The 22641-nt window shown below is 40.3% G+C and overlaps 1 protein-coding gene and 2 non-coding genes across 3 annotated transcripts in view; 2 read left to right on the plus strand and 1 right to left on the minus strand.

The window, feature by feature from the left end:
* Positions 1-22641, minus strand: part of TERB1 (telomere repeat binding bouquet formation protein 1) — a 46755-nt gene that overhangs the window by 4461 nt on the left and 19653 nt on the right. The window contains exons 11-16 of the mRNA XM_049787416.1: positions 21853-22010; positions 17437-17753; positions 15041-15105; positions 14668-14751; positions 7593-7742; positions 7150-7215 (exon numbers count right to left, since the gene is read on the minus strand). Coding sequence (XP_049643373.1) covers positions 7150-7215; positions 7593-7742; positions 14668-14751; positions 15041-15105; positions 17437-17753; positions 21853-22010 — 840 coding nt within the window. The remainder of the gene's footprint in view (positions 1-7149; positions 7216-7592; positions 7743-14667; positions 14752-15040; positions 15106-17436; positions 17754-21852; positions 22011-22641) is intronic.
* Positions 401-511, plus strand: LOC126028957 (U5 spliceosomal RNA). The gene has a single exon (XR_007502625.1). It is a non-coding gene; the product is annotated as a U5 spliceosomal RNA (small nuclear RNA).
* On the plus strand, positions 18603-18709 carry LOC126029223 (U6 spliceosomal RNA). Its single transcript, XR_007502867.1, has one exon. It is a non-coding gene; the product is annotated as a U6 spliceosomal RNA (small nuclear RNA).

Below are 22641 nucleotides of genomic sequence, written 5' to 3' on the forward strand. Positions count from 1 at the left end.
GTAAGGTGTTTGCCTTGCTTGCAGAAGGACAGTGGTTCAAATCCCAGCATCCCATATGGTCCCCCGAGGCTGCCAGGAGCGATTTCTGAACCTAGAGCCAGGGGTAACCCTTGAAAGTTGCCGAGTATGATCCAAAAGCCAAAAACAAACAAACAAAAAGAATGTTAAACTTCACAAAGACACGTGGGTTTTGGTTGTTTTTTTTATATCTATTTTGATCACTTTACATCAATTGTGCCTAAAACAAAATTTAATCCATAGGTTGGTGATGGCCAACATATCTTCGTTGAAAAATTTATTTTTGGGAAGAACTGTTTAGAAACTTCCCAATACATATGGGTCTACTGGAAAACTATGAGAGAAATACATAGTTTCAACTTTACTTAGATTATTTGGACTTATACTCTGCTTTCTCTTCAGATAAATCTTTCGCCTTTTACTAAAGATTTCCATGGAGAGGAACAATTCTGAGTTTTGAACCAATTTTTTGAGAATAGTAGGGTTCTGGTGTTAGTTAATTTAGGTAAAGCCAACTGCCATTTTCCTATTGCAGTTTCCATCTTACTGTCTTCTACTCCCAGTAATTATACTCAATTCCTCTAAGGTTACTGTAGCACAGTAAAAAAAGAAGTTGCACCCTCTATGGCTTCTTTAGTGCTTCTCTTAATATGACTAGAGTCTTTACTACAAAAAGAATTTACTAGGGGGAAAATGGCTATATATTAAATATTCCAGGTCTCTTTTAGATACAAAATCAATCTTCAAGACATCTAAGTTGTAAAAAGACATGCCAAATTATCAATTTTAGTTAAAGGAATTCTATGAAAAATCTGCATTTTGGGAGCTACAGATGCAGGGATGGTATTTGCCTTGCACACAGCCAACCCAGGTTCAATTCCCAGAAGCTTATATGGTCCCCCAAACTTGCCTGTCATAACTTCTGAGAGCAGAGCCAGGATTAACCCCGAGCACAGCCAGGTATGGCCCAAAAACAAAAAACTGCATAATGTTTTCAATTTTTTTTTTTTTTGGATCACACCAGGCAGTGTTCAGGGGTTACTCCTGGCTCTACATTCAGAAATCACCCCTGGCAGGCTCAGGGGACCATATGGGATGCCGGGATTCGAACCACTGCCCTTCTGTATGAAAGGTAAATGCCTTACCTCCATGCTATCTCTCTGGCCCCATTTTTTTTTTTTTTTTGTGGTTTTTGGGTCACACCCGGCAGTGCTCAGGGGTTATTCCTGGCTCCAGGCTCAGAAATTGCTCCTGGCAGGCACGGGAGGACCATATATGGGACGCCGGGATTCGAACCGATGACCTCCTGCATGAGAGGCAAACGCCTTACCTCCATGCTATCTCTCCGGCCCCTCTGGCCCCATTTTTTCAATTTGTTTTATGTTTTGTTTTGCTCTAAGGGCCACACCTAGCAGTACTCAGGGGTCACTTCTGGCAGTGTTCAAAGGAACAAATGTGGTAATAGGCATGAACTTTGGTTAGCTACATGCAAGGCAAGTGCGTTAACTCCTATATTATCTCTCCAGCTCCCAAAGGTATATGTATTTAGAAACAATGTTACATAATAATATTTCGATTCCTTTGTCTAATCAATATATAATTATAATAATGTCTATTTCATGAGGGCTAAAAATGATATATAAAATGATAAAGTACTTTTTTTGGTTTGGGGGAATATACTGAGCAGTGCTTAGTTTCCTGAGGGTCTCTCCTGGCAGTGCTAAGGAATCATACCAGGTGCCAGGAATCAAACCAGGCCTCCTGTATGCAAAGCACATGCTTCAATCTGTTGGGCTATCTCTCTAGTATTTTTGCTACATATTTGATTCCAAGACATTTTGCTAAAAGGCTTTTTTTTTTTAAAAAAAAAATTTGATGTCAGGCCCGGAGAGATAGCACAGTGGCGTTTGCCTTGCAAGCAGCCGATCCAGGACCAAAGGTGGTTGGTTCGAATCCCAGTGTCCCATATGGTCCCCCGTGCCTGCCAGGAGCTATTTCTGAGCAGACAGCCAGGAGTAACCCCTGAGCAATGCCGGGTGTGGCCCAAAAACAAAAAAACAAACAAAAAAAATTTGATGATTCCATGTCAAATTCCAGAGCCAGAGAACTAGTGCAGTTTATGTTAAAGACTTTGCATGTGGTTAACCTTGGTTCAGTCCAAAGAACTCTATATGGTCCCCCAGCACCATCATGAGTGAATCCTGAGCTCCTTCAGGTGTGACCCAAAAACTAAAACAAAAACCAAACCAACCCAAAACAAATAAAAAACAAGAACAACAAAACCAAGATTTTCAAATTCAATGCATTTCAATAGAAAATACCCATTGTCTGGGACTGGAGAGATAGTATAGAAGTTAGAAAGCTTGCCTTGTATTCTGGTGACCCTGGTATGAGTCCTGGTACTGCATAGCGGTTCCCTGTGCACTGCTGGGAGTGGTCCCTGAGCACTGAACCAGAAGTACCTCCTGAGCATTTCTAGGTGTGTCCAAGAAATCTAAAAGGAAAAAAAGCAAAATATCTGTTTTTCTAATAGTTTCTATAGAAAGTATTATTTCAGAAAGTAGGCTGCTTGTCGATCCAGGATGGACAATGGTTTAAAATCCCGGCATCCCATATGGTCCCCATGCCTGCCAAGAGCGATTTCTGAACAACGAGCCAGGAGTAACCCCTGAGCGCCGCTAGGTGTGACTCAAAAAAATAAATAAATAAAAAAAAAAGAAGAAATAAAAAGTAAGCTGTTTTTATTTAATGATTCTGCTTAATTTTACTTTTCTTTTGCAATATTATTTATATTTTTGCAGTGCAGGGTACTGAACCAAGAGCACCATATATGTAAATCAGGTTTTTGACCACTAGTTACTTCCTTAGTCCCCTTAAGTGTAATCAAGTTATTTATTTTGGAAGGGGGGGGGAGTTTGGCCACAACCAGCAGTGCTCAAGGGATCACTGATTTGATCTTGAGCTTTGAAAAGATCTCCTGCTCTCCGCTTAGGGGACCATATGTAGTGCTGAAGCTTGAAACAGGGTAAGACACACACATGGGGCAGGAGGGATAGCACACCAGGTAGGGCATTTGCCTTGCATGTGGCCGACCAGGGTTTGATCCCCAGCATCCCTTATGGTTCCCTGAGCCTGCCAGGAGTGATTTCTGAGTGCAGAGCCTGGAGTAACCCGGAACACCACTGGATATGGCCCCAAAACAAAACAAAACAACAAAAGCCACACATAAGGCAAGCTCCCTAGCCCCCACACTATCCAGCCCCTATAATATTGATACAGAAATTACAACTTAGTAGGGGAAAAAACAGATATAAAAAACAAATTTGGGGCCGGAGAGATAGCATGGAGGTAAGGCGTTTGCCTTTCATGCAGACAGTCATCGGTTTGAATCCTGGCATCCCATATGGTCCCCCGTGCCTGCCAGGAGCAATTTCTTTTTTTTTTTTTTTTTTTTTTTTTTTTGGTTTTTGGGTCACACCCGGCAGTGCTCAGGGGTTTTTCCTGGCTCCGTGCTCAGAAACTGTTCCTGGCAGGCACGGGGGACCATATGGGATGCCGGGATTCAAACCGATGACCTTCTACATGAAAGGTAAACGCCTTACCTCCATGCCATCTCTCCGGCCCCCAGGAGCAATTTCTGAGCATAGAGCCAGGAAAAACCCCTGAGCACTGCCGGGTGTGACCCAAAAACCACAAAACAAAACAAAAAAACAAATTTGAGAGCAGAAGTGATAGTACAGCAGGTAGGTGTTTGCCTTGCATGCAGCTGACCCAGTTTCAATCCCTGACATCCCATATGGTCCCTGAGCACTGCCAGAAGTAATTCCTGAGTGCAGAGTTAGGTGTAACCCTTAGCATTGCTAGGGGTGGTCCAAAAACAAAAGACAAATTAAATTTTTTTTCATAATCTTGGCAGTAAAAATAGTCAAACAAGGGGCTGGAGAAATAGCATGCAGGTAGGGCATTTTCCTTGTATGCAGAAGGACGGTGGTTCAAATCCCAGCATCCCATATTGTCCCCTGTGCCTGCCAGGGATGATTTCTGGGCATAGAGCCAGGAGGAACCTCTGAGTGCTGCTGGGTGTGACCCAAAAAACAAACAACAAAAAAATGGTCAAACAAAAATTGTGACAAAAGGGACTGGAGAGATAGCATGGAGGTAAGGCATTTGCCTTACATGCAGAAGTTCCGTGGTTCAAATCCCAGCATCCAATATGGTCCCCTGAGTCTGCCAGGAGTGATTTCTGAGCAGAGCCAGGAGTAACACCCCTGAGCTCTGCCGGGTGTGACCCCCCAAAAAAATTGTGACAAAAATGTCATTGCTGGAACAATTAGGAATGTCTTTCTAACAAATAACCAATGACTCTATTGATGCTCCTAATTTTGGGGTCATTTTAGGAGGCAATGAACTGAACATTTTTTTGTCTTTATGCAAGACCCTGCAATACTCAGGGGTTACTCCTGGCTCTATGTTCAGGAATCACATCAGGTAGTGCTTGGGGATCATGTAAGATGCCAGGAATCAAAAATGGGTTGGGGTCATGTAAGGCAAGTGTCTTACCCACTGTATTACCATATTTTCTGGCGTATAAGACGACTTTTGAAATAAAAAAAAGTCAACCGAAAATTGGGGTTCATCTTATGCGCCGAGTATATCCCGAAAAATGTTTCAATATGATGCTAAACGAAAATTGTCTGAATATTGCCACAAAACAAAATTTCCAACTCGATCCTGCACCAATCACTGCAAGGCTTCTCGGACCGGCTCTCTAACTCAGCCAATCCAAGCAGGCTTTTTATGCATGCAAATTAGACAATGTTCTGTACCCGAATCTACACTGTCAAAAGCCTGCTCAGATTGGCCAGAGTCAGAGAGGAAGTCTATTACAGTATAATAACCTTTGAACCTTTGCTTGTTGTGACTGGCTCACTGTGGTACATACAGTTGCAGCACAGGAACATTCTGTCTGATACAGTGAATATAGGCCTAAACCTATGTTTTAACTGCAAAATTAGGAGGTCGACTTATATGCCGGAAAATACGGTATCTCTTGGTCCCCAATTTGTTCTTGTTGTGCAGGTGCTAATTTCATATGCATACAAGAAAATGTTAAGGGGCCGAAGCAATAGCACTGTGGGTAGGGCATTTGCCTTGCACTTAGATGATCCAGGTTCAATCCCCAAAATCCAATATGATCCCTGAGCCTGCCAGGAATTATTTTCTGGGTGAAGAGCCAGGAGTAATGCCCAGGTGCTGCCAGATGTGGACCAAACACACACACACACAAAAAAAAAAAAAAAAAGAAAAAGAAAAAGAAAAGAAGAAAGAAAGAAAATCTAATATATTTGGATTGTAAAAAATTGGAAATGTTAAATACCTATAAATCATCATTTAAGTAGGATTTTGAATTTTAGTTTTTGGAGAGTTGTTTGAGGTGGGGAACTGGGCCACACCTGACAGTATTTAGAGAACCATAAAAGGTGCTGGTGATTGAACTTGGGTCAGCTGTGTGAAAGGCAAGAGCCCTGCCTGCTATACTTTCTTTCCAACCCTGAAATATTTGACATTTAGAGGCTTTCAGGGGATATTCCTGGTTCTGTGCTGCGAGACTATATGAAGTGTTGGAATTAAATGGATGTCGCTACATATAAGTCAAGCACATAAACTTCTGTACTATCTCCCCAGCCCTAGTACTTTGATTTTTTTTCCGGCCAAACTCGTTTGATGCTCAGGGGTTACTCCTGGCTAAGCACTCAGAAATTGCCCCTGGCTCGGGGGGACCATATGGGATGCTGGGGGATTGAACCGCTGTCCTTCCTTGGCTAGTGCTTGCAAGGCAGATAGATACCTTACCTCTAGCGCCACCTCACCGGCCCCATACTTTGATTTTTTTTTAAGCAGGGCTTTAAGATCTATATTTTTTGTCATTTAAATTTTTATTGAAGTAGTAGAGTCATGAACCAGAACCTTTTATAAATAACTTTTGAAGCATTTAAACATTAGAGAGAAAGAAAATATTTTTGGTGTGGCTCTCAGATGTTACTTCTGGCTTGCATACAGCCAACCGAGGTTCAATCCTCAGCATCTCTTATGGTTCCCTGAGCCTGCCAGAAGTGATAACTGACCTCAGCCCCAGAAAAATTTTTGTTTATGGTCTACAGCCAGCAGTGCTCAGGGAACCATATGGGATGTCACTTCAGGGGCACTATACTCAGGAATTACTCCTAGTGGTATTCAGGGACCATATAGGATGCTGGGGATTGAACTCGGGTCGGCGCACACAAGGCAAGTGCCCTACATGTTGTACATCACACTATCCCCAAGAAAATTTATTTTTAAACTAAAGATATGACCCAAAGGGATAGAAAAAAAACACAGTTTTTGGAGAAAGGATTGTATTTGAACCAAATTTCTGCCATTTGCAAACGTGTTGTGCGTTATAATGTGAATAAATATATTATAAAAATTAAATTAAATCTGGGGCTAGAGAGGTGGCACTAGAGGTAAGGCGTCTGCCTTGAAAGCACTAGCATAGGACAGACCTCGGTTCAATCCCCTGGCGTCCCTTGTGGTCCCCCCAAGCCAGGAGTGGTTTCTGAGTGCATAGCCAGGAGTAACCCCTGAGCATCAAATGGGTGTGGCCCACTCAAAAAACAAAAAAAAATTAAATCTATAGAACACCTAATACAGAGTAGGTACTCAATAAATGTTTGTTTCCTCCTATTTGTTACCAATTGGCAAACAATCAGTAAGGAAGCAACATGAAGAAAGGATATGGGAAATTTATTTTGTTAAGAAATAAAGACTTGGGCCCGGAGAGATAGCACAGCGGTGTTTGCCTTGCAAGCAGCCGATCCAGGACCAAAGGTGGTTGGTTTGAATCCCGGTGTCCCATATAGTCCCCTGTGCCTGTCAGGAGCTATTTCTGAGCAGAAGCCAGGAGTAACCCCTGAGCACCGCCGGGTGTGGCCCAAAAACCAAAACCAAAACCAAAAAAAAAAAAAAAAAGACTTTATACATCAGTTGTCAAGAGCTATTATTACAGTCACTAATGATTACTGAGGTAAAATAGCTGTCCTATCTTTTCCAGGAATTTAACATTAGGCTTATTTAGAAATTAAATATATTCACTTTTTCCTTCAGAAGTAGTAGACAGATGACTGAGTTTATGCCTTCTAAGTGGCGTCAGCAGAATTTCTAAAAAATAAAGAAAATATTTAGAATATTTAGTGTATCAAAGTAGAGTAACAGCAATTATTTTAATAAAATCATATTTGTTCCCCCACTTCTAGTGGAGATCTTTAGGTAGAGTTGAAAGAATCTTTAAACACCAAAGACAAAATCTACTCTCTAGTTACATCTTAAATCAGAGACTGCTGAGAGTCTTTCACTAAATGTATTACTCTTTAACATTACTAATCTCTAACTTTAATACACTTAATATTGTAGATCAATAGGCATATTATATCAATAGTTCAATAGGCACTGTCATAATTAAAATTAAAATTAAATTAAAATGTCATGATTAAATTGTAATAATTAAAATTGCATTTCAAAACAGCTCGACTAGTTACTTTTGTTACAGATAAGTGATTTCCTTAGTTCATTTTTATATCTATCTTCAGCTTCCACAATGACTTTGTGACGATCACATTGGTATGGGCAAGAGTGCAAAAGTTTGCTAAAATTTCGGCTATTCAAGGATTTTCCGAACGCTATGCAACCTGAAAGAAAACAAAGCAAAATAATGTGTTGAAGTTATAACATATTTAAGAAGAAATCTATAAAAGCAAATATATTTATGATGTCAACTGAAATAAAATCAGGAACTTAATAATTTAACCAAGAAAAAAAAACAAGAAGCCTAATGTATGTCAGAGATTTATGATAACACAATACAGTAAAATAAGTATAGTAATAGGGGTATTAACTACCTGTCATGGAGATATAGGGAAGTAGTATCTGGCTTGGTCTTGACTGAGCAGGAGTTGCTCTTAATATACCCTAAAGTAGTATTCCTCGGGCTAGGAAAAGAGCTCAAAGGACTAGTGTGCATGTTTTGCATGCAGAAATTCTAACACAATTCCTGAGTATTAAGCTGGGAGGACCCCCTAAAATAGTGTCTGTACTTTTTAGTGTATATATATATATATATATATATATATATATATATATTGGTTTTGGGGCCACAGCAGTAATGCTCAGAGATTATTTCTAACTCTGCACTCAGGAATAACTCTTAGTGGTGCCTGAGGAACAATATACTGTGCCGAGGATCTAACCCAGGTTGGGCAAATGTAAGGTAAATGCCGTACCCCTGTACTATATCACTCCAGCCCTTGCTGTGCTTACTTCTCAAAATAAATATTTATATGGAGGGCCAGAATGATAGTACGGTGGGTAAGGCATTTGCCTTACACACGGCCAACCTGGGTTTGGTTCCTGGCACCTCATATGGTCTTGAGCCTGCCAGAGAGATTTCTGAGCAGAGTCAGGAGTAACCTGAGTGCTCACTGGTATGGTAAACAAAAAAATTGCTGCTGAGTCTTTCCTACCAAATAAACATTCAAATTTATAATTTTTCTATTATGTAAAACTTTTTGGGGGGTAAGCAGCTCAGAGAGTGAGGTCCTTTAATAAAATTATTGACCAAGTGGGCTGATGATTCAATGCCATGGACCTGATGATATCCAGGACCATACCCAGTCAGCTATTATATATTTCCCAGCTGGTGCCAGAAACTGAATTTCGATGGCTGAATTCAAGTCTATGCCTTAACTCCTGTTATCTCTTTGAGCCCTTATTGAACATTTTTTATAATTAGGTTGTTAAAAATCATGATCCTCATAAGATCTACTTTTACAATTGAGTGATATCTTGCATATTTTTCTGGTATTGTTTCTGGATCACATCTGGAAGTGCTTCAGCCCTCTGAGCTATCCCACCACCACCCCATTCCCTCAGTAACTTTTTTTTTTAATATATATTACTGGGGCTGGAGAAGTGGTGCAGGTGGTAGGGAATTTGCCTTGCACACACTAACCTAGGACAGACCGCAGTTCAATCCCCAGGCATCCCATCTGGCCCCCCAAGCCAGGGGCAATTTCTGAACGCAAAGCCAGGAGTAACTCCTGAGTGTCATCAGGTGTGGCCCAAAAACCAAAATAAATAAATAATTACTGTAGTTAAAGACCATGTGTCACAATGTTAACATAAATAATCATAATACATTTGTTTCCAGGTAAGGGGAGTGAAATTATTAAAAAGGGAAAAGAGGGGCCAGAGCAATAGTGCAGTGGTAGGATGTTTGCCTTGCACGATGCTGACCCAGGACGGACCTGGGTTCAATCCCCAGCATCCCATATAGTTCCCCGAGTCAGGAGCAATTTCTGAGTGCATAGCTAGGAGTAACCCCTGAGCATCACAGGGTGTGCTCCCCCTCAAAAATAAAAAGGGAAAAGAAAGGGACTGGAATGATAGCACAGAGGGTAGAAGTTTGCCTTGCATGCAACCAACCTGGAACTGAGCTGGGTTAAATCCCTGGCATCCCATATGGTTCCCTGAGCCTGCCAGGAGTCACCCCTGAGAACCACATAAATTTAAAAACTGGGCAGAGAGTTTTATTTAGAGAGTTACAGAAAAGCAACATTTTTTGAAAATATTATAACATTATAGAAAGTAAATATTAGGAAAAGAAGTTAAGAGCAATGTCCACAATATAGTTGGGGCATGGTAAGACTTGACCTAAAAGACTACTAGGATTCTTCTTGATTAATTTTATGTATTAATTAAAAAAGGTCTGTGTTGAATGAAAAAAGAACCAAGGTGTCAGGTAGGCAGCACAGGGTCAGTGGTACATGCTTTGCATACTTGGAACTCTGGCCCTGGTAGGCCCCTAAGTACCACATAGATGGTTTTGGTGCTTCCCAGTACCAAAGGGCCCAGAGAAGCAGCACATTCTTGAGCATTGAACTATCTAGCCTGGTTTGCTAGAGCATCTCTGTAGTGACCCCTATATAAGAAATCAAGGAAGAAAGGAAAAATGGATTGAAGGGAGGAGAGAAGAAAAGGAGGGAGACAGAGAAATAAAAGAGAAAAAAAGAAAGATCTAGATATGAGATATAAAAAAAAATAGATGATTCAAGGTCTGGGAGATAAGAATAGTGATAGAGTGGATGGAAGGAGCTCATATACTAAGCATGTAGTAACAAGAAGATATTACGATAGAAAGGTCCTTAGTACAGCTGGAAATGGAGGCACGATAGAAGTCAAGTGTAGAGATGTAGAAATCATCAGTAAAATGAGAGTTGGTGCCACAAAGGTAAATGCTGCAAGAGTTAAATGAGAGCTGTAGATTTTGCCTTAGAGGAGATACCTATAGAAATATGGCATGGGGCCCGGAGAGATAGCACAGCGGCGTTTGCCTTGCAAGCAGCCGATCCAGGACCAAAGGTGGTTGGTTCGAATCCCGGTGTCCCATATGGTCCCCCGTGCCTGCCAGGAGCTATTTCTGAGCAGACAGCCAGGAGTAACCCCTGAACATCGCTGGGTGTGGCCCAAAAACCAAAAAAAAAAAAAAAAAAAAAAAAAGAAATATGGCATGAAGAGAAAGAAAATAGCAAAATATATGATAAAATAGAAAGGCTTTTCATTTTCTTGGGGGCATACTCCCAAAACAATGCTCAGAGAGGGTCACTTTTGATACTTGACTAACTGGACTATATAACTTAAAACTTGGGCACTTTTTTTTTTTTTTTGGTTTGATGCTCAGGGGTTACTCCTGGCTAAGTGCTCAGAAATTGCCCCTGGCTTGGGGGGACCATATGGGATGCCGGGGGATCGAACCAAGGTCGTGATTTTTCCTTGGCTAGTGCTTGCAAGGCAGGCACCTTACCTCTAGCGCCACCTCGCAGCCCTAAAACTTGGGCACTTTCTTTTTTTTTTTTTGTTTTTGTTTTGTTTTGTTTTTGTTTTTGGGCCACACCCATTTGACGCTCAGGGGTTACTCCTGGCTATGTGCTCAGAAATCGCCCCTGGCTTGGGTGGACCATATGGGACGCCGGGGGATCGAACCGCGGTCCTTCCTTGGCTAGCGCTTGCAAGGCAGACACCTTACCTCCAGCGCCACCTACCCGGCCCCACTTGGGCACTTTCTAAGGATGGAACTCAGAGTCTTGTGTAGACAATATATGCACTGCTGTCCTTTGAGTCCATCTCCCTGGTTCATGGGCTGATTTAATTTTTTACTGGGGATGGGGGGGAGACACTTGTGGTGCTCATGACATATGTCAGTTCTGTGCTTGAAGGTTGCTCCTGACACTATTCAGGGGACTATCTGATGGGGGAATTAAACCTAAGACTTTTTTTTTTATAAATTATCTTTATTTAAACATCGTGATTACAAATATAACTGTAGTTGTATGATTACAGTCATGTAAAGAACACCCCTCTTCACCAGTGTAGGATTCCCACCACCAATTTCCCGGATCTACCTACTCCCCAACCCACCCACACCTGTACTCGAGACAGGCTTTCTTTTTCCCTCATTCATTCACATTATGATAGTTTTTAGTGTAGTTATTTCTCTAACTGCACTTATCACTCTATGTGGTGAGCTTCATGTCATGAGCTGCACCTACCTGGGAAGATGGGGGGAAATAAGGTTGAGACTGAGGCAGTAAAATATTAGAAATGAGATTTGTACATGGAATCTATTATGCTGAGTGAAGTAAGTCAGAGGGAGAGAGAAAGACGCAGAATGGTCTCACTCATCTATGGGCTTTAAGAAAAATGAAGGACATTTTTAACAGTATCTCAGAGACAAGAGAGATGAGGGCTGGTAGGTGCAGCTCAGGACATGCAGCTCATCACATAGAGTGATGAGTGCAGTGGCAGAGATGACTACACTGAAAACTATCATAAAATGTGAATGAATGAGGGAAGTAGAAAGCCTGTCTCGAGTACAGGTGTAGGGGGGTGGGGAGGAGGGAGATCTGGGAAATTGGTGATGGGAATGTTGCACCGGTGAAGGGGGGTGCTCTTTACATGACTGTAATCATACAACTATAATCATGTTTGTAATCACGGTGTTTAAATAAAGATAAAAAAAAAAAGAAATGAGATTTGTAGGGCAGTATCAAGGTCACAATACAAGATGGATGTTATGGATATATAAAATATATGCATACAATACTATCAATAGGAAAACAAAGAGAAAAAAATTCCAGTTTATGTCCCAACATAAACCAGTGCTAGAACGGCCCACCCTCCTCCCAAAGCGCATTCCTATTAGTGTAGGGAGAGGTAGGAGGAAAGCCTGTTGACCCCTATAGAGTCCACCTAGACCGGCGCCCAGGAAAGGACTGAAGTCCAAGGGAGAAAAAGGGGGATGGCTGGGGGGCCTGCCAAGCCTCTCAGCACTCCCCAGGCTAGGGAGAATGGCTCCGGTATGGGGACTAAACCTAAGACTTCTGTATGCACAGCCTATGCTACAACCTGTTGAGCTATCCTATCCTTCAGAGTGGTTTTTAGACTGGAAAGTTCTTAGAATGAAGACTTAATTCTATTTCTCTATGATCTAGTATCTGTCAAAGACAAAGAACTCCTTAAATATCTGTGAATGAATGACCTCCAAGGGAAGAGAGAAACTATAAAAGAAACATCTCAAATAAAGGATAAAAAGAACTTGTCAAGGATAGAAAGATAGGGGCCGGAGAGATAGCATTGAGGTAAGGCATTTGCCTTTCATGCATATAGTCCCCCGTGCCTGCCAGGAACAATTTCTGAGCCTGGAGCCAGGAATAACCCCTGAGCACTGCCGGGTGTGACCCAAAAACCACACAAAACAAAACAAAACAAAAAAAAGGATAGAAAGATAGTACAGTAGGCATTTCCAAAAAAAAAAAAAAAAGTAAATCAACAAGAAAACAACCATTATAAATCATTGACTGTGCCAAATGAAATACTTTGACAATCATTCTCATTTCACAGCACATTAAAATTTGGAGATTTTTGTTTGTTTGTTTTTTTGGGGGGTCACACCCAACAGCGCTCAGGGGTTCCTCTTGCCTCTACACTCAGAAATCGTTCCTGGCAGGCTTGGGGGACCATATGGGATGCCGGATTCAAACCACCGTCTTTCTGATGCAAGGCAAATGCCTTACCTCCATGCTATATCTCCGGCCCGATTTTGGAGATTTTTCATGTTACTAGACCAGAAGAAATATCAATTGTCCTGTTACAGACACAGAATGTATGTTCTAACACCTTAGTAGTCATTTGAAAAAAAAAATAATACCTAAACTGGAAGAAAAAGTTTACATCTATTATTTTTTGTTTTGGGGCCATTTCTGACAATGCTCAGAGGCTATTTCCTGGCAATGTGCTCATTAGTGCCAGGACAGAACCTGAACCTTCTGTGTGCAAAGCATGCACTCAGTCCATTGAGATAATTCTCTGGCCCTTATATTTCATTCTTTTATTGTTGTTTTAGAATTTCTTAGAATTGCTCTGGGGTTTTTCCTGGGTCTGCACTCTGAAATCATTCCTGATAGGCTTGGGGGACCATATGGTTGGAAGTGATTGAACCTGGGTTGGCCACATACAAGGCAAATGTTCTACCCACTGTGCTATTACTCCAACTCCTCCTTGTATTTCATTCCTAATTACAATTACTTTGTAGTGGGATGTGAGTACCAATTAGGTACAGAATAACTTCCTAATCCTTGAAATTATATTGAATACTACTACACTTCTTTCCTATTTCATGCTGATTTTTGTACAATGTTTGCTTTCTTTTTTTTTTTTTTTTTTTAGCCACAAACAGCAGTGCTCAGGGGTTACTCTACACTTAGGAATCACTCCTAATTGTGAATGGATGAATATGGACACTGGGGTTTGAGCCCAGGTCAGCTGCATGCAAGAAAAGCCCTTACTCGCTGCACTATCACTTTAGCCCCCTCAACGTTTGCTTTTCATCACAACTACCATTGAAAACCCAGCTCAAAGATATGAAAGAGGGCATTGCCCTTGCATGCATCAGACCCATATTTTGATCCTTAGTTCTACATATGGTTCCCCCCAACTCATGCCATGAGTGACCCTGAGTGCAGAGCCAAGAGTAAGCCCTTAGCATTAGTGGGTGTAGCCCAAAATTCAAAAAGAAAAAGAAAGCACACTAAACTTTACAAATATATAGTATCATCAAAAGTAACATAGTGAAAGGGCTAGGTACATGGTTCAAAAGGCTGGAGTGGATAAGGTGCTCAATTCTCAGCACCATCAGGCAGGAAGCAACCCTCCTCACAAAAAGAATAATGGGTTAGCTGCTTTGATTCATATAAACAAATACTGGGATAGCAGCCTGATGTAAAGTGAGTGTCCATTTGAATGTTTTTGAATAGTCAAAGAATTTAATAGCCTCTCAGGGGATACTCCCAGCAATACTCAACCTAGTAGAGTTGTTTAATAGTCAGTGTTTGAGCCTGGTAATGAAGTGTTGCTCAGTGGTACTTGAAATATATGTGCTTTATTATGTTCCTGATTGTTATTTTCCCAAAGGAAATTAAGCTTAAATAAATACATGTAGAACTATTATAAATGTGAATGAACTAATTTCATATAATAATGCTACAATTAAAAAATACTTACCGGAGCATCTTTTGGAATTGTTACCAATTTCTAAAAAACTGAAGACTTCATTATTTATGATATCTGAACATAACGTAAATGGATCTAGAAAAAGTATAAAATGAAAGATTTTTTTTGATTAGTAAAAATAACCTGAAAATTAGAAGATTGATTCTTGAGATTTTCTTTAGCTTTAGATCAGTATTACATATCCAGTCACCTGGTGAGTAAACATAAATAAGAGACTGAGACATTTAACCAGAAAGGCATGTATAGTAGATGAGCATAAAGATTTATATATTAAAGTGTAGGTAAAATAATTTTTGGCTTTTATTAGTTACCTAAATATCTGTTTTCATAAAAAAAATCAAAGAAGAAATCTTTTTAACTATACCTGTTGTCCGTAACTGCTGCTTTCTGTTTTTAGCAATGGGAGGTGGCTGTTTGAAAACTTGATTGCTTAAAATAGAAATATATCAGATTAGTAAGGTAAATATACTGTTTAATATGTGAATAATTATTTCTGTAAATAAAGATATAATTCTGAGTGTCTGACAGACAGAAGGAACTAGAGGCAAGATTTATCAATTGATCTAGCAAATTCTAACAAAGTTGGGTATGTAATAGTTACAGCCATATTTTTTTAAATTTATTTTTGTCCCCCAATTCACAATACAGACCAACAACCATATTTTAGAAAGTGAAATTAAACAAGATTTCAGAGTGAATAGTTGTGGAAATGTAGACGGAAAAGATTATAAAAAGGAACCTATTCCTATTCCTATAAAAATAGGAATAATGGGGGCCGGAGAAATAGCACAGCAGAAGGGCATTTGCCTTGTATGCAGCCGATTCAGGATTGACAATGGTTCGAATCCTGACATCCTGTACCTACCAGGAGCGATTTCTTTCCTTTTTTTTTTTTTTTTTTTGGTTTTTGGGTCACACCAAACCCTGGCATGCTCAGGGGTTACTCCTGGCTCTATGCTCAGAAATTGCTCCTGGCAGGCTCAGGGAACCATATGGGATGCCGGGATTTGAACCACTGAGCTTTTGCATGCAAGGTAAACGCCTTACCTCCATGCTATCTCTCCAAACCCAAGATTTCTATTTTGTTTGTTTGTTTTGGGGCCACACCCAGCAGCGCTCAGGGGTTACTCCTGGCTCTGTGCTCAGAAGTTTCCCCTGGCAGGCTTGGGGGACTATATAGGATGCCTGGAGTCAAACTGGAGTCTGTCCCAGTCGGACATATGAAAGGAAAATGCTCTACAGTTGTGCTAACTCTCTGGCCCCTGCCAGGAGCGATTTCTTTTTTGTTGTTTGGTTTTTGGGTCACATCCTGGCAGGGGACCATATGGGATGCTGGGATTTGAACCACCGTCCTTCTGAATGCAAGGCAAACACCCTACCTCTATGCCATCTCTCTGCCCCCCCCCGGAACGATTTTTGAGCGTGCAGAGCCAGAAGTAACTCCTGAGCATTGCTAGGTGTGACCCCCCCCAAAAAAGGAATAATGACAGGAAAATAAAAAATGAAGGAAGAGAAGGACTCAGGCAGGACTCAGGGGTCCAAAGGGTAAGAAAACTGGTTCTATATTGTCATTGATTCCTAATGTACATCAAGTTAAAATTAACATTAAAATTAACATAAAAATTAAAGAAAGGATAATAAAATTTATTTTCCTGATACTTAGTTTCATTTGCAATCTGCCTAAAATTTAGCAGAACACTAGAAAGGGATAAAGAAACAAAATTGTAATACTATGCTGTACCCCCCACAGGTTACCCAGGAGTTTAGAAAGGATATATATTAGAGTAGGTGAAGGAAACAAAGGGCAATCTAAACTAATTTCTTATCCTATAACTTTTTTTTGGCCACACCCAGTGATGCTCAGAGAATTACTCCTGGCTATATGCTCAGAAATCGTTCCTGGCTTGGGGGACCATATGGGACACTGGGGGATTGAACCATGGTCCATCCTAGGTCAGCTGCATGCCAGTCAAACACCTTACAGCTGTGTCACCATGCCGGCCTCCCTATAATTTTTTTCTATAATTCTACTGAATTTACAAATTTGTTTCTTCTACATATTGAAACATTATTAATGCATATACTATTACAGTAGATGCAGGGGTTTGGGTTCAGGTTTTCTGAGTATTCTTCCTAAAATTCAAATCTGAGCATGCCATCAGCTTTAAATGATCAGTGGCTCCTCGTAATTCTATGAGTTAAAATAAAAAACCCTGACATTCGGGCCGGAGAGATACGTAGCATGGAGATGGGCGATTGCCTTGCATGAATAAGGAGAGTGGTTCGAATCCTAGCATCCAATATGGTCCCCTAAGCCTGCCAGGAGCTATTTCTGAGTGTAGATCCAGGAGTAACTCCTGAGTGCTGCCTGGTGTGACCCAAAACCCAAAAAAAAAACAGAAAAAAAGAAAAAACCTGACATGCAAGGCCTACCCTTTCAAACTTTTTTTTTTTTTTTTTTTTTTTTTTTTGGTTTTTGGGTCAGACCCAGCAACTCTCAGGGGTTACTCCTGGCTCTATGCTCAGAAATCGCTCCTGGCAGGCTCCGGGGACCATATGGGATGCTGGGATTTGAACCACCATCCTTCTGCATGCAAGGCAAATGCCTTACCTACATGCTATCTCTCCGGCCCTCAAACTTCTTTCTTTGACTCCTCCCATGATCATGCTTTATCATTTGTGACTATTAGTGCAGTACACAGCACCACACAGAATATTTGCTGAATAACAAAAAGTCAGAAATAATTTTTAAAACCGTACCTTGTTGGAGAATCAAAATTCTTTTTTTCAAAAGTTGTTTCTTCATGTAAGCTTTCATTGCAGTTTGAACTGGTTTTATAAAGAGTCTTATTTTGCCTGTTTTCCCTATAACAAATATTAACTGGATTTGTACTCTTTAGCCATGTCTTCGTTTGGTCCTCAGTTATACATGCTTTAGACTCAACTTCAAATGATGTACAATCCTGTGTTTTAGGGCCTCCTCCAATGTTATTTTCATGTAGACATTTCAATGCATTTTGAGTATTTCTGCTCATAGATAAGGCATCACTTTCTAATTTTTCTATTTCTACATTTCCCTATGACATAAAAAACAAGTAAATAATTTCAAAATAATAAATTTGTGCAATTCAATTTAAGTATTACAGAAAAGAAATTATTGTCTTTGTTGTTTTTTATTTTGGGCTGCACCTGGTGGTGTTCAGGGTTTACTTCTGGCTCTGTGTTCAGAAATCACTCCTGGCAGGCTCATATGGGATGCCAGGGATCAAACCTGGGTTGGTTGCATGCAAGACAAATGCCCTACCTGTGATGTTATCACTCCAGCCCTCAAGAAATCATTACCAATAGAACATATATGATAGTGTGTAGTTTATATTAGGACAAATGTGAAGTATGCTCAATAAAAGTTTAGGGACAATTAGTTTTCTGCAGAAATATTCATTAAATCCATATATCACAGTTTATATCCATAAAATTAATAAATGTTTAATCCAAATTAACTAAAAATTTACATTAAAAAGAAAATCATAGGGGGGAAAAACTAAAAAAAAATTATGACCCATGGAGATAGTTCAAAGGGTGGAGCATATGCTTTGTATCTGGAAAACCCAGGTTTGGTCTGTGTGGTCCTACCCACATAGCTGGGAGCAATCCCTGAACTGTGGAATGGTGCTCTTAAGCACTGTTGGGTATGGCTCCAAAATACTAAAAATAGTATTTTAAAATTAAATACATTCTAAGGCCAGAGAGTATAACAAGTAGGGTGCCTGCCTTGCACGTGGCCAATAAGGGTTTGATTCCCAGCATCCCACATGGTCCTCTGAGAGCCACCAGGAGTGATTTCTGAGTACAGAGCTACGAATAACTCTTGAGCATGACTAGATATGAACCTAAAACAAAACAAAACAAAATTTAAAAACATCCTTGTGCTCGCTTTGGCAGCACATATACTAAAATTAGAATGACACAGAGATGATTAACATGACCCCAGCACAAGAATTATATGCAAATTTGTGAAGCGCTCCATATTTAAAAAAAAAATCCTTGGGCCCGGAGAGATAGCACAGCAGTGTTTGCCTTGCAAGCAGCTGATCCAGGACCAAAGGTGGTTGGTTCGAATCCTGGTGTCCCATATGGTCCCCCATGCCTGCCAGGAGCTATTTCTGAGCAGACAGCCAGGAGTAACCCCTGAGCATCACTGGGTGTGGCCCCCCCCAAAAAAAAATCCTTAAAGGAATTAAATTATGATATCTTAATATTCTCAAGGGAGCACAACTTTTCTAAATATTATACAATATCAATACATCATAAAACAAAACCAATAAAATATACTTTAGCCATATGTAAAAACACTTTTTTTTGTTTTTCGGGCCACACCTGTTTGATGCTCAGGGGTTACTCCTGGCTAAGCACTCAGAAATTGCCCCTGGCTTGGGGGGACCATATGGGACGCTGGGGGATCAAACCGCAGTCCTTCCTTGGCTAGCGCTTGCAAGGCAGACACCTTATCTCTAGCGCCACCTTGCCGGCCCATAAAAAACTTTTAAGGGAGTCAGAGAGATAGTACAAGGTTTAAGATGCTTTCCTCACATTCAGTGGACCCCAGTTAGAGCTCTAGCATCCCACTGTTCCCTGAATACCATACAATCTAAGCACCACTAGGAATAATCCCCAAGTACTGAGCAGGGAGCAGCCAAATAATATAAAGAATGCATATAATTTAACAACAACAAAAAACATGGCCAGTAAAAATGAGCAGAATATTTGACATTTCTCTAAAAGGATAAAATTCATGCTGAAAACTACAATGAGTTATCACCACACACCTGTGAGAATCACTTTCATCAAAAGAAAAATAACAAATGTTGGCAAGGATAGAAAAGAATCTAAACATAAGTTGATACAATCATTTTGGAAAATAGTATGATTCTTTCTCAAGAAGCTAAAAAGAAAAAATAAAGAAGCTAAAAAAGGAAAAAAAAGGGATGGGGTAAAAAAAAAGTAAAAAAGACAGCTAAAAATAATTCCACTTTTAGATAGCTATAAAAATACATAAGGGGCCCAGAGAAATAGCACAGCGGTGTTTGCCTTGCAAGCAGCCGATCCAGGACCAAAGGTGGTTGGTTCGAATCCTGGTGTCCCATATGGTCCCCCGTGCCTGCCAGGAGCTATTTCTGAGCAGACAGCCAGGAGTAACCCCTGAGCACCGCCGAGTGTGGCCCAAAAACCAAAAAAAAAAAAAAAAACTTTAACATATGATTACACACTATGTTCATATTAACACAAAATGTTTCCAGGGGCTGGAGGGGTTAAGCATTTGTACACAGCTGATCCAAGTTTAAATCACTGCACAAGATATAATTCCTTGGGACCACATATTGATCTCTGAGCATAGAGTCAGGAGTAATCCTGAGATCTGCTGAGTGTAGTGCCCATCACCAGTTAGTAACGGTAAAATTGGGCAATAAGTCAGCTAAGAAAAAGAGAAATTTTTGTTTTTGTTTTTGGTCCACACCCAGTGATCTCTCATGGCTTAGGAGACCATATGGGATGTGGGGGGATCAAACCGCAATCTGTCCTAGGTTAGTGCGTGCAAGGCAAACACCCTACCACCAGCACCACTACTCCGGCCCTGAAAAAGAGAATTTTGCTATTCACAGTAAGATGATATTTGAGAGATTTCACAAAGCAAAATAAGTCAGAAGGAAAAAAGAGACAAATATGATTATACCTATGTATGCAATGTAAGAATATAACTTGATGGATAGGTTTGGAGATAGATCTCAAAGAGTTAGCACATGCTTTGCATGCAGAGGCCCAGATTGGATACATGGCACCACAAGGTGCACCCAGCTTCCTCAGGAATGACCTACACTACAATAGTAGTTCCTGAGAACCACTGAGAGTGGCCCCAAGTGGCCCAAAAATAAATGAGTAAGCAAAATAAATAAAAAAAATAAGCAGGGCTGGCAAGGTGGCACTAGAGGTAAGGTGTCTACCTTGCAAACACTAGCCAAGGAAGGACCACGGTTCGATCTCTTGGCGTCTCATATGGTCCCTCCAAGCCAGGGGCAATTTCTGAGCGCTTAGCCAGGAGTAACCCTGAGCATAAAACGGGAATGCCCCCCCCCCCAAAAAAAAAGCAAATAGAGGACCAGAGAGATAGCATGGAGGTAAGGCGTTTGTTTGCCTTGAATGCAGAAGAAGAGTGGTTCGAATCCTGGCATCCCATATGGTCCCTCGAGCCTGCAGCCAGGAGTAACCCCTGAGCGCTACCGGGTGTGACCCAAAAACCAAAAACCAAAAAAAAAAAGGAGATAGGCATGACAATAAGAACTGTTAACTGAGGGAAGAATTTTAGGAGTAAGAGAAAAAGGAGGAGGAGAACAAGAAAATACAATGATTTTTAAATTCCTTACAAAAATTTCATTTTTTGGTTTTGGGCAACACCTGTTGTTGCTCAGTGGTTACTTCTGGCTTTGCACTCAGGAAATTAAGTCATGGCGGTCTTTGGGAGCATTCTAAAAAAAAAACTTTTACCCTCTAATCTTTACTGTTAAAAATACTGGGGAGTTGGGGTCAGAGAGATCCGTGTTTCCCCCAAAATAAGATATCTTCGAAAAATAAGACCTACTTAAAGGCTTCCTTTTAGGTGAAATATAAGGCATCTCCCCAAAATAAGGCCCCTTAAGCTATGTCTAGGAATGAAAATTTACTGTAAACTGGTTACTAGGGCTGCCCCGACTGGCATCTGTAGGATTCAGTTTGTCTGGTTTATGTTGACAACTACTGTACTACTGTATCATATACAGGTAATAATTTTCCTTTATTTTCATTTAGTAATAAATATGTACCATATTCTTCTTCATGGAAAAAATAAAGACATACCCTGAAAATAAGACCTCGTGCATCTTTGGGAGCAAAAATGCATAAGACACTGTTTTATTTTTGGGGAAATAGGGTAGTATGTAGGTAGTGTGTTTGACTTGCAGGTGACTGACCCAGGTTCAATCCTGGCATCCCAGATGGTCCCCTAAGCACTGTCAGGAGTGACTCCTGAGCACGGCTGGATGTGGCCCCTGAACCAAAAAGAAATCCTACCTAATATAATAATATTTCCCCTTTTCAAAAGTTTTTGGATAAAGTTCTTAATTATTTGACAAAAAAGAAACCAACCTTATTTCCTTCTCTTTCAAGATGTTCAATTCTGTGTAGAATTTCTTTTGCTTTTATCCAGTAATTTTCAAGATTCACCTCTTTTGTATAATTATTATTTAACAGTTTTGTTCCATTTTCACCAAAATAATCATCCAGATTAAGAGATAATTTCCCAGCTTTGAAACACATGAGAAAATAAATTTATCCATTAGTAGAAATTTTATTAAAACACTTCAAGAGCATCCTCACCCACTACACTCTAATTTTGTCGTTCCATACTATCTTAACTTTTATGATGGTTCTGGAAATAAGGGTAAAGCAAGATATTCGCAAAGGCCTGGTATTCAAGAGTCACAAATTAAACTTCAGAATTATAGAAAACAACGACAGCAATAGCACAAGGGGTCAGATAGTACAGGAACTAAGATGCTTCTCCTACATGTGGCCCTAAGTACCACCATAAATGGGCCTTGTGAAAAAGAAAGAATTACTTCATCCAAAATCTTTTTTTTTTTTTTTTTGGTTTTGGGTCACAGTGCTCAGGGGTTACTCCTGGCTCTATACTCAGAAATTACTCCTGGCAGGCTCGGGAGATCATATGGGATGCCAGGATTTGAACCACTGTCTTTCTGCATGCAAGGCAAATGCTCTACTTCCATGCTATCTCTCCAGCCCCTTCATTCAAAGTCTTTTGGAATTTAAGTAACAATTCTTTTTCATAGGCTCTGAAAATTATATCCCATCCATTCCTCCTTTATGCTAATTTATTTTTTAGCTTAATAACCGACAGAGTAATAATTGATTAAC

Source organism: Suncus etruscus, chromosome 14 (assembly GCF_024139225.1).
Source record: "Suncus etruscus isolate mSunEtr1 chromosome 14, mSunEtr1.pri.cur, whole genome shotgun sequence".
NCBI lineage: Eukaryota > Metazoa > Chordata > Mammalia > Eulipotyphla > Soricidae > Suncus > Suncus etruscus.